The 12,500-nt window shown below is 43.2% G+C and overlaps 1 protein-coding gene across 1 annotated transcript in view; it reads right to left on the minus strand.

The window, feature by feature from the left end:
- The window catches only part of phf21b (PHD finger protein 21B), a 114,688-nt gene that overhangs the window by 54,790 nt on the left and 47,398 nt on the right, over positions 1 to 12,500 (minus strand). The window contains exon 3 of the mRNA XM_078273468.1: positions 12,310 to 12,354. Coding sequence (XP_078129594.1) covers positions 12,310 to 12,354 — 45 coding nt within the window. The remainder of the gene's footprint in view (positions 1 to 12,309; positions 12,355 to 12,500) is intronic.

The following is a 12,500-nucleotide window of genomic DNA, read 5'->3' on the forward strand; positions in this document are numbered from 1 at the left end:
GAGACAGAGAGAAAGAGAGACAGAAAGAGAGACAGAGAGAAAGAGAGACAGAGAGACAGAAAGAGAGACAGAAAGAAATGAAGAGAGAAGATCCTGTAAGTTGATTGACTGTTTGGATAGTTTCCTCTTTCTAAAACGTGAGGATTCTTCTTTACTTTTAATACTTTAAGTATATTTCCTGATGATACTATCACACTTTTACTGAAGGAACATTTTCACTGCAGGACTTTAACTCGTAACAGAGTATTATTACAGTCTGGTATTAGTACTTTTACTGCAGTAAAGGATCTGAATACTTCTTCCACTGCTGATAAATATTCATATTTCTTCCCCCTTTCGGTCGTAAATAGCCTCACATATGGCGGTGGAAACAGACACGTTATTAATTCATTCAGCCGGTGCTTGGCAGTGTGGGGGGGGGGGCAGCGGAGAGCACTCAACCGGGACCAGAGGGGGGGGGTCCAGTCCTGTGGGAAAGCTCCGGTGCCAGGGTCGGCGCCCTGAGCTCGCTGCAGAGAAAACAACCGTTTAACATGTTGGATTAGCTGGGATTAGGGACATCTGTTGGGCAAAACCAGGAGCTTCTGTTGGTTTGATGGTCCCTGCTGCGACGGCAACGGACCAATCAGGAGGTAGGAACCGGAGGATGAAAGGTCAAAGTGTGGGCGTCACAGAGAGGCACATATCACAGCTGAACACGTATGTAGGGGGAGAGGTACAGAGGTTTTTCGGAAAGAGTGTCAAAAACGACGAAGAAAGCGCCGAACACCAAGAACCAGGAGGTAGGAACTGGAGGATGAAAAGTCAGTGTTGGCGTCACCGAGAGGAAATTATTACACCTGAAGAAGTATTTAGGGGGAGAGGTTTCGGTACAACGTTGTAAGAGTATATACTTTTACTTCAACAAAGTATTGTAACTTTTACTTCTAGTACTAGTATCTGAGACGTGTGTAGGTTAGGATTTCTCTCACTAAACAAACGAGAAGTTTCAAATGCCAAAAAGTACACAAAGCAAAAACTGAAGCCCCTACAACATTAAAAGCCACAAAATCACCATCACCAAACCCACCAGACTCCATGTAAATAATCAGGACTTTTAGCGTGTATAGAGCCAGCATATTTCCACCAGACTCCATGTAAATAATCAGTACTTTTAGCGTGTATAGAGCCAGCATATCTCCACCAGACTCCATGTAAATAATCAGGACTTTTAGCGTGTATAGAGCCAGCATATTTCCACCAGACTCCATGTAAATAATCAGGACTTTTAGCGTGTATAGAGCCAGCATATCTCCACCAGACTCCATGTAAATAATCAGGACTTTTAGCGTGTATAGAGCCAGCATATCTCCACCAGACTCCATGTAAATAATCAGGACTTTTAGCGTGTATAGAGCCAGCATATCTCCACCAGACTCCATGTAAATAATCAGGACTTTTAGCGTGTATAGAGCCAGCATATCTCCACCAGACTCCATGTAAATAATCAGGACTTTTAGCGTGTATAGAGCCAGCATATCTCCACCAGACTCCATGTAAATAATCAGGACTTTTAGCGTGTATAGAGCCAGCATATTTCCACCAGACTCCATGTAAATAATCAGTACTTTTAGCGTGTATAGAGCCAGCATATTTCCACCAGACTCCATGTAAATAATCAGGACTTTTAGCGTGTATAGAGCCAGCATATCTCCACCAGACTCCATGTAAATAATCAGGACTTTTAGCGTGTATAGAGCCAGCATATTTCCACCAGACTCCATGTAAATAATCAGGACTTTTAGCGTGTATAGAGCCAGCATATCTCCACCAGACTCCATGTAAATAATCAGGACTTTTAGCGTGTATAGAGCCAGCATATTTCCACATGTAAATGGGTGAATTAAGGGTTTATTTCAACCAAACCAGAGTGGTGATTGTTGGAACAGTGGAAAGATGAACCAAGACGGCTTTTGATAGTTTGATTTAGTTTCTGTCTGTGTCCAGACTTATTTGCTGTTGATGAAAACCTTTCAGACAGCTAAAGTCTCTAAATTACTTTCTACTCCCTCCCAGTTATATATGCACATATATTATTAAGTTATTTACCGGGGCTGCAACTAACGGTTAGTTTCATGGTGGACTAATGTATGGATTATTTCCTCGATGAATGGGTTAGTTGTTGGGTCTCTAAAATGTTTCCCAAAAAGCCCAAAATAACGTCCTCAAAAGTCTTGTTTTGTCCACAACTCAAAGATATTCAGTGTCCTGTCCCAGAGGAGAGAAGAAACTAGAAAATACTCACATTTAACAAGCTGACATCACACTAGTTTACCCCTTTTTACATAAAAAATGACTCAAACTGATTAATCAATCATCCAAATAGTTGGCGATTCATTTAACAACTAATCAATGAATCTTTGCAGCTCCAAAAAAAACGTAACTAGTTTTGATTGACAAGTTTTGGTGTCTAAAATAAACTGTTGTCGCCCTTTTTCGGCTAAACTTAACTGTAAAGACCGCCATGTTGACTTCAAGTACATGTAAAAGAAATGGTCAAATAAAATACTAAATACACGTAACTTACATGCAAGTTGATCAATAGACAGACGTATATACATACGTAAACTAGGGAGTCATTTCACTGGGGACAGGGGGGACATGCCCCCCCCCACCCACACACACACACACACACACACACACACACACACACACACACACACACACACACACACACACACACACACAGACACACACACACACACACACACACACACACACACACACACACACACACACACACAGACACAGAGACACACACACAGCTACACACACACAGACACACACACACACACACAGCTACACACACACACACACACACAGATACAGAGACACACACACACACACACAGATACAGAGACACACACACAGCTACAGCCACACACACACAGACACAGATTAACACACAGAGAGACACACACACACACACACACACACAGCTACACACACACACACACACACAGATACAGAGACACACACACAGCTACACACACACAGACACAGATTAACACACACACACACACACACACACACACACACACACACACAGACACAGATTAACACACAGAGAGACACACACACACACACACAGACGCAGATATACACACACAGAGGCACACACACACACACAGACACAGATACAGAGACACACACACAGCTACACACACACAGACACAGACACACACACACACACACACACACACACACACACACACGACAAAAGTAAAGTTGGGAAGTTTGTGAACACTGAATGATTGAGTGATGGAGGGAGAAAGGGACAGCTGGCTCCGCAGTGAGAGGATGGGAGGAGGAGGGTTTGGGGGGTGTTTGTTGCCTGGGGGGGGGGGGCAGAGCTGGAAACTGGCAGATGGACCCCTGCGAACAATAGAGGCGGACAGATGCAGCCACAAAGAGCAGCGACCACACACTCGACACTCAAACACACAAAAACCAAAGAAGCCTCCACACGTGAAGTGAAATATCCCGGAGCTGCAGTTCGTCTGACGGCCACGAAAACCCTCAAAGTCACTTTATTAATTCTAGTTCTCTTGTATAGTAATAGAGCTGCAAACATTCATCGATTCATCGATAATTTGTAAACAATATTTTTTACAATCGATTAATACGTTTGAGTCATTTTTTTATGAAAAAAGTAAAAACTCAATGATCTCTCAATGTGCAAATGAAGTTTCCTCAACAGTGTAACCAGTGGTGTAGTCTAATGTATTGTAGTGGGTGTACTGTACTGTATATATTGGCCAGAATCTGCCTTTGGGGAAGGGGGGGGGGCATATCAGAGTGGGGGGGGGGGTATGGTGGGTCTGGGTGTCCTCCACCAGGGAAGTTTTGAGCATCACAGACTCCATTTCCTGCATTCTGATACACTTTTATACACCAGTTTACGGTGGAAATCCCTTTATTTAGCCTGATGTGAAGAAGGAAAACACAGATGACCATTCAATATAATATAATGGAAAGTATGTTGTTGTGTCATTGGGCATTTTTAAGAGGGTATATGGAAATCCTGGAGCTTTCGTAGTGGGTATACTGCGTATACCTGCAGATCACAGAGAGTGTAACAACTGAACTGCTGTCAACAGAACCGCGCTGCATCTCTTCAGAGATATTCGAGAACTTCCTGCAGTCACCCAGGGGGCTTTGAGGGGGACAAAGGGAGGTTTTTTTTGCCCCTTCCCACCCCTCCCCCCCTCTTCTACGACAGCGACAGCCTGAGGACGGGAGGAAACATCCTAACACACTCATCCATACAGGGGAGGGGCTTCGCTGCAGTAACAGGGTGGTCCGCATCACGTAACAGGGAGGAGGAGGAACTAAAATCAGGGTTTCTGCAGGTTTCAGAGGTAGAGTTCAGACTTTTTAAGACCTTTAAGAATGAAACTCAGCATGAGGAGTGGGTCAGAATCTGTGGGAATATTAAAACAGGGTTCATACGCATTCCAACCAATACTTTTTTATGACTTTTTGGCAATTTTCCATGACTATGTATTCCTGAAAATGTCAGTCGACATTATACAATAAGAAAAAACTATAAATGTAAAACTGTAAAAGGATGTCACAGGATGTGAGGGTGCCCCTCATTCAATTCAACATTATGCATCGCTTCTAGGGGTGCACACAGTGACATACACAGTCACACTTTTACACCGCTTAGCTGTCAGCATTTTAAGGTGTTTAATCCAGCTACTAGCTAACGGTAACGTTATGCTAACATTAGTCTCGCTTTGCCAGACCCTCCTCCAAGCGCGCTGGCTGTATCTTTTCACGGTAACCCTTCACAGAGATGTATCAGCTTACTTTAAGTAACAGCGACAGTAAAAAGGTATTTCACACTATTATTATGGTTTGCAATTGATCTGAGGGTCACATGCATTCCAAACAGCGAGTGTTGACGGATCACCTATCACAACCCCAAAATCAAACTGTAAAACGAGGCGCGGCAGTGTTTTCCCTCGGCTTGTGGAAGACTTCGGTGAGCATATTTAGCGGCAGGGGGTTTAGGGGAACTGTGTCAAGAATATGTGGGGAAAAAAATGCAATTTGACATAATCTTTGACCGGTCTGTGACTAAAACGTTGGAAAAACTGGAGCAGATAAGCACTGTTCTTCTGTTTTTTAAACCAGCGTGGACTCTAAACATTAAACCTGGACCAGCTGTCGACTCCATGTTTTTAAAGATGTATTTATGCAGCCTGTCGTCGTCTTTTGTTTCCTGTTTACTCGACCACATCTTACATAAAAACCTCTGGCCGCTGAAGCCTGACTGAGCGCGCTCAGTGCCAGTATGCGCCGAGTGGAGGTTAATTTGTCCAAACAGAGAGACTGCGGTTAACCAAATGTTTGGAGGCAGACTTGGCATGTGGTGAGTCATTACGCTCCGTGTCAGACAGAAAGACCTGGAACAGGACATGAACCTGAAGACCTGCCGCCCACCGAGCCGCCAAGATCCTTCACTTTCTCATCTTGTGCTTGTGTCAGAGGGGGAGGAAGTATTCAGATCTTTTATAACAGTAAAAGTACTAAACTGTTAAAATACTCAGCTACAAGTAATGCCTACCGTACACTAGAAGACTTTAAACAGACTTCAAAAAGTCTGACAATCATCTCACATCTAACGTTAGAGACTGTCCTAACATGTAGAGACTGGGGATCTGTCAGGGACACAAGACAACTAGATTCCTTTTGAAAAATGTAACCAAGCTAGCTAGCTACTGCTAGCGTTAGCTGGTAACTTTAAGGGAAAGTCAGCAGATGTTCTGTTCTGCTGTACATGCAGATGAATGTCTCCAGTACCCGGAGGTCTGCGTCTATCTGCCAGTAAAACTCCCGTTGGATGACTCGCTTCAGGAGGGTTAAAAATCAGCAACTTTCCCTCTTTAGCGGTTAGCTTAGCACGGCTCTAGCTGTTTACTTCCTGTTTGGTGCTGAGAGGGAGAGCACCCATTGGTTGTTGACAACGTTCACATGATTTAACTTCACTACCAAGACTTGTCTGATTTTGTCTGAACGTCCAGACGGGAGAAAGACTGACAGAGACTGTGTCTCACTCTGCATACTTCCGTCAGTCCACTGCTAATGGTCACTGACCACTTCCTGCCGTAGTGCCCACTTTCGATGGTTAGTGTTGTCCCAAAAGGAATACTGACGTTAAAACACTTTCCGGAAATGACGAGAGGTCGGCTCGGCTCGCCGCCTCTCAGAATCTGAGGAAAATCTCTTAAACTGACCTTTGTTGATGTGAAATGAAGATTCAGCAGCTGCACGGCCTGTTTCTCTCTTCAAATGTTTCAGAAACACGTTTCGCTGAACTATCTTAGTAAAATATGAGATCTGAACGAGACGCCATGATGGTTGGCTTTGAAATTTGGGAGAAGCCAGACCCACGTGACGCGTTCGTCCAATCAGCTGCCGGTCGACGTCCCTGGTCCCTCCCCTCTTTCCGCTTTGTAGTCAAGATGGCGCCCGTTTAGTGTGCGTTGTGTCCATCGTTCCACACTGAACCTTTTGAGGGGGTCATCCTGGTACTTTCACTGCTCTGACTTTCTGCGTTATCTACACGATACACTTCAAACTAAGTGTTTGAAGTGTGACAGTAGGCGCTTTGAGACACAGCCTGGGACTGAATTATATGAGCTTACATCAAACGATGGAGATGACGGGAGGGCCCCCCCCCCCCCCCCCCTCAGGGCTTCATTCAGATATCTGAAATTAGTCTGCGACAGTGGCTTGAAAAGTTGTTTGGTGTAAGGTCGACATAAAAGTCCTGCTTTGAAAATGTTACTGAAGTTCCTATGTTGTTTCTCCTGGGAGTACCTTCTGAAAATCAAACAGGAACCAAAAGATACATACGTCGTATACTCCTACTGATCGCTAGGATAATCATAACTGTAACAGTGTAATAGTCCCACGGACTCAGAGACTGAAACTAGTCCATGTTACAGTCCTACAATTGAAAACTGACATTTTTCTACAAAGATGGACTCCTCTGGCTCCCTGTATCTTAAAGAAAAGGTTATTTTACTGTTAACAATCAATGAAATGATAATTATTAACTTGTACTAATTATTAATTATGCTATATTCTATATAAACAATATAAAGAGTTTGGGAGATGTTGAAAAGTGGATTTTTTTTATGCTAGAAGTTTCCCTCTGCTCCCAGTCTTTGTGCTAAGCTACACTTAGCAGCTAATAGGCAGACATGTTGACCTGTCATAGTAGGTAAATCACAGGTGTATTCAAACCCATTAATGATGGCTGCATTCCACTTAGAGACCCTGGTGTTGAGCACGCTGACTCACTGAAATATCTCACTGGGTCACTAGATGGAACTGAGCCATCGTTAAGGTGATCAATCTCAGCTGTGCTTTTCCTACTATGACAAGTCATCATGTCTGCTGTGGAAAAGGTCCGTATCTCCTTCTCTGAGTCTAAACGTACTCCCCAAAGATGTCAGACCGTTCCCATCTCGTCACAGTTTATGTAGGATGTGTGGAGCTCCATCTGCTCTCGCTCTCTCTCTGTTTCTCTCTCTCTGTTTCTCTCTGTCTGTCTCTCTCTCTCTCTCTCTCTCTCTCTCTCTCGCCTCTTCATTTTCTTCTTGCCTCTCCGAGTGTGACGACTTTCAATATCAGTGTATTTGGTTTGAGGCCAGCGGGCAAATATTGACCGAGTGGATCAGAATGAAAAATGTTTCTGCAGCGCTGGCTGTGTCTGAGATGATGAGTTTTTCTGTCTGGTCCAAGCAGGCTCTGCATCGCGGCGGGGCTCGCCGTCGGAGGATGTTTTGGACGCCAGCGTGCGGCCTCCCATCAACACCATTTATGTCCCCTTCTCGTCGCCCGTCCTCCAGCTGGCTCTGAAGCATCAATACCTGCAGCACAAATCACTTTCTCTTCCCTCCAACACAGCTCAGCCTCTCCGCAGCAGCCGCTCTGATTGAACCGTTAAATACAGGTGTGTTCCTCCTGACACCCGACACTAAAAACGACCCTGACTTCTGCATAAACTAGTTCCCTCTCGAGCTCAATGATTTGTTCCGTCCTGCCAATTATGACGCCCTTAACAAGTGACCAACAGCTCGCTGTTAAAGCCGACTCTTTTCTCCCTGCACCATTATTGTTCATCCGCAATCACTTAAAATTAGATCCACAAGTCAATACGAGAAGTCAATATTTAATTTGCCTGCAGCAGGAGGTGATTTAGTCAGAGACATGGTGGATCTCCAGCGTCACAAAGACTGTCCTTCATGTGAAGACACTCAGCAATGGAGGGCAGGTCCAACTTATAAAACGGTCTTCAACTGAGGACAGAAAACCGGACATTATAGTTTGGATTCGGGGGGGTTTGTGTTTGATAAATGCTGATTTTGCCGCTGACAGACTCAGATTATTATTCTAAGTGTCTGACAACAATGAAAGGATCCCTACAGAGATAGACCTTTTAGTTAAAGAGGAAGATCCTTTTAGTTTAACATGAAACAGCCCCGAAATCACCATCACCAAACCCACCAGACTCCATGTAAATAATCAGGACTTTTAGCGTGTATAGAGCCAGCATATTTCCACCAGACTCCATGTAAATAATCAGTACTTTTAGCGTGTATAGAGCCAGCATATTTCCACCAGACTCCATGTAAATAATCAGGACTTTTAGCGTGTATAGAGCCAGCATATTTCCACCAGACTCCATGTAAATAATCAGGACTTTTAGCGTGTACAGAGCCAGCATATCTCCACATGTAAATGGGTGAATTAAGGGTTTATTTCAACCAAACCAGAGTGGTGATTGTTGGAACAGTGGAAAGATGAACCAAGACGGCTTTTGATAGTTTCATTTAGTTTCTGTCCACTTTGAATGAAGTGTGTTTTACGATGATAAAAGTCCTGATTATTTACATGGAGTCTGGTGTAGTTTGGTAATGGAGATCTTACTCTTTAACAAAAAGGTCTATCGCTGTAGGTATCTGTTCCATGATGTTGTCAGTGTCAATGTGATTGTCCGTCTGTGTGGTGAACTTCAGATGAGTCCTGGGTGTCTCAGTGCATGCTGGGATAAAGGGAGGGTCAAGAGCGCTGGATCCACCCTGAATTAACTCAGTTTTTAGGGAATTAAGACAGCAGCCTGCCTCCCAGTGATGCCCGCTGGCTGTTAAACACCGAAAAGTCTCCGGAGGATCGTTTAACAGCTTCACTCGGAGTCGTATTATGATGTTCAGGATTGATCTCCCTCTTCGACTGTGTCTAATTATGCCTTGGGGAGGTAACAAAGGAAGGAGTAACACGACGTACTCTTCATTATCTGGCTGGAGGAGGACCTTGGCAGCTACTCTTTAGCGACAAAAAAAAAGTTTATCTGTTGGGTTAAAATGGCCGATGGCACAAAAATGGCTGGATCCAAACATGTTACTTACAGTGTTTTCCCTGGCTTTGTAGAAGACTTAGGTGTGCATATTTGGCGTTGGGTTTAAGCTTCCTTTCTTTAAGAAATTGTTACGTTTTTCAATAAAAAGAAATGCAAATTCCCACAGACATTTGTAGTCGTGTTGAGTCTCTTTTTGGTCATTTTTTTTTGTTTCCAATGGGGCTGTTTTGGGTCTCTGGGGTCATTTGACGTCTCTTTGTCAGTTTGTGTCTTTTCATGGTAGTTTTGCGTCTCTTTTTCACATCTTTTTGGACCGTTATTATCCCCATATCTGTGTCTGAAACATTGGTAAAGCTAGAGCAACTAAAAGTCTTTTAGTTGTATTAATTGTTGAGATGCTTCACTTAAACAATGAATGGAGGGGGAAACCCTGACATACAGAGTAATGGGGAGAGGAGATATTTTAGGAAATGTGGGGCTATTTATTTTTGGATGTAATAGAAGAAATGTCTGAATTTAGTTTTTTATTTTCTTAACTAGCACCTGATGAAGTGGATTGGTAACTGGTTGTTGTAATGTGTGGTCTGTGTTGAAAAATGGCTTCAAATAAACAATAATAACTACGGTAGAACTGCAAGCAGTTGTGAACAGACTCCAAGCCTCCAAGCTGCTACAAAGGTAATTAAGACTATCAGCTCCACACAACTCCCTCTGGATTTCTCAGTGTGACTACCGTATTTTCTGGACTATAAGTCTCACTTTTCTTCATACTTTGGCTGGTCCTGCGACTTATAGTCAGGTGCGACTTATATATCAAAATATATATAATGTAACATGTTTTAAATATTATTTCATGCTGAAAACATTACCGTCTACAGCCGCGAGAGGCGCTCTAGGCTTGTGACGACTATATGCTGCTCCTAAAGACAACTGAGAAAGAAAAGAAGCTGCAGGAGACTGCAGGTAGTAAAACACGCAGCCGAAAACGGTAATCGAGCAGCAGAAGGAGAGTTTGGAGTGAGAGAGAAACTTGTGAGGGACTGGAGAAAAGGTTAGTCTTACTGCAATGAAGAAAACAAAGAAAGCTAGTCGCGCTGAAATCCAGATGGCCAGAGCTGGAGGAAGGAGTCCACAGATGGGTGCTTGAACAACGTGCTGCTGGGAGAGGCTCGTCAACAGAGCAGCTACGTTACGTTAACGTAGAGACACCTACCGTATTCAGCCCCTTGTTCTGGGGGCTGTTGGGTAGTTTAATAACTTTCCTTTCCAGATTAAATGTCTGTTCTTGGTCTTGGATTTTGTGAAATAAATTCCTAAATAAATGTGACTTATAGTCCAGTGAGACTTATGTTTTTTTCCTCTTCATGACGCATTTTTTGACTGATGCGACTTATACTCCGGAGGGACTTATAGTCCAGAAAATACGGTAACTCTCGTGTTGTCTTCCCGTCGACCTGCAACCTTGTGTTTTCTGGGTAAAAATGTCAACATTTTGTTGTTCTTTTTTTTAGACTTTTCTCGACGTTTTTGTCGATTTTATTCAAATGTTTTGGTCACTTTTTTGGCGTTTATCGCTTTTTACGATGTTTTTTTCTCACACTTATTATTTTTTTTGCACCTTTGGCAATGTTTTTGATGGATTTTTTTTGTCACTTTCTCTGATTTTTTTTTGGTCACTTTTTTCAGCGTTTAAAAACAATAAATGTTTTTTGTTGATTATTTTTTTCCTGCATTTTTCCAACATTTGTCACTTTTTTCAACGTTCTTTTGTCATAGTTCTGATATAGAAAGTTTTTGTAAAACGGGTCAGATTTGTAGGAGAACAGCAGGAGCGTTACGTTCAGAAGACTGGTGTCGTCTGGCTGAAACTCCAGTTCTGAGAGTCTCAAGAAGCCGTTTTAATGACCTCGTCTAGTTAACAGCCACAAACACTTGACAACACCACTGTCATGCCGCGTTGAAAGCGGTTGGACGCTCTACCCAATCTACCCATTTACAAGGTAAACCTGTTCAGCCTCAATTACACACGCCGATGCCTTGCAACAATTATCCACAGTTCATTTTAATTAGGTTTTTGTTACGCTTATGCTCTGCGGAAAGAAAACACTGCCACAAAGCGAGGAAGAGGAATCGACTTCCACTCCGTAATGAATCGCAGCTCTGAAAATAAACTGACGTGTAATGAATCTTTGGTCTCGGCTCTGTGCGAAGAAGCCAAAAGACGCCATTTACAGTCCTCAGCAATACTTCTGTAGGCACAAACACTCTCTGTCACTTTAAAAAACACACACACACACACACACAGACACACACACACACAGACACACACAGACAGACACACACACACACACACACACACACACACACACACACAGACACACACACACACACACAGACACACACACACACACACACACACACACACACACACACACACACACACACACACACACACACACACACACACACACACACACACACAGACACACACACACACACACACACACACACACAGACACACACACACACACACACAGAGACAGACACACACACAGAGACAGACAGACACACACAGACACACACACACACACACACACAGACAGACACACAGACACAGAATACTTCTGTACTTTAACTACATGAAGGAGAGAGAATACTTCTGTACTTTAACTACATGAAGGAGAGAATACTTCTGTACTTTAACTACATGAAGGAGAGAATACTTCTGTACTTTAACTACATGAAGGAGAGAATACTTCTGTACTTTAACTACATGAAGGTAATCATTGAACACCTGCTCTTACGAGGCAGATATCAAACAGGAAGAATGATTTTCAAAATAAAGGCTCCAGAGAAGCTGGATCAAAGATAGAAGCAGTGCATGTCCTTACCTGTCCGTTCTGAAGTTCATTGAGGCCTTTGCACAACGTCTGGTTCTGAAAAGAAAGTCAATAAAGAACTGTTAGACTTTTACAGAATAATATTTAGGCAGTGCTGTTATTAAAGGACGCCTGTTTCGGTTCTTGTCAGCAGCAAACTGCAAACTTTTGTCTGATCCGCTTCACGCTGCAGTAAGCCCTCA

This window comes from Sander vitreus, chromosome 17, assembly GCF_031162955.1.
Source record: "Sander vitreus isolate 19-12246 chromosome 17, sanVit1, whole genome shotgun sequence".
Taxonomy (NCBI): Eukaryota; Metazoa; Chordata; class Actinopteri; order Perciformes; family Percidae; genus Sander; species Sander vitreus.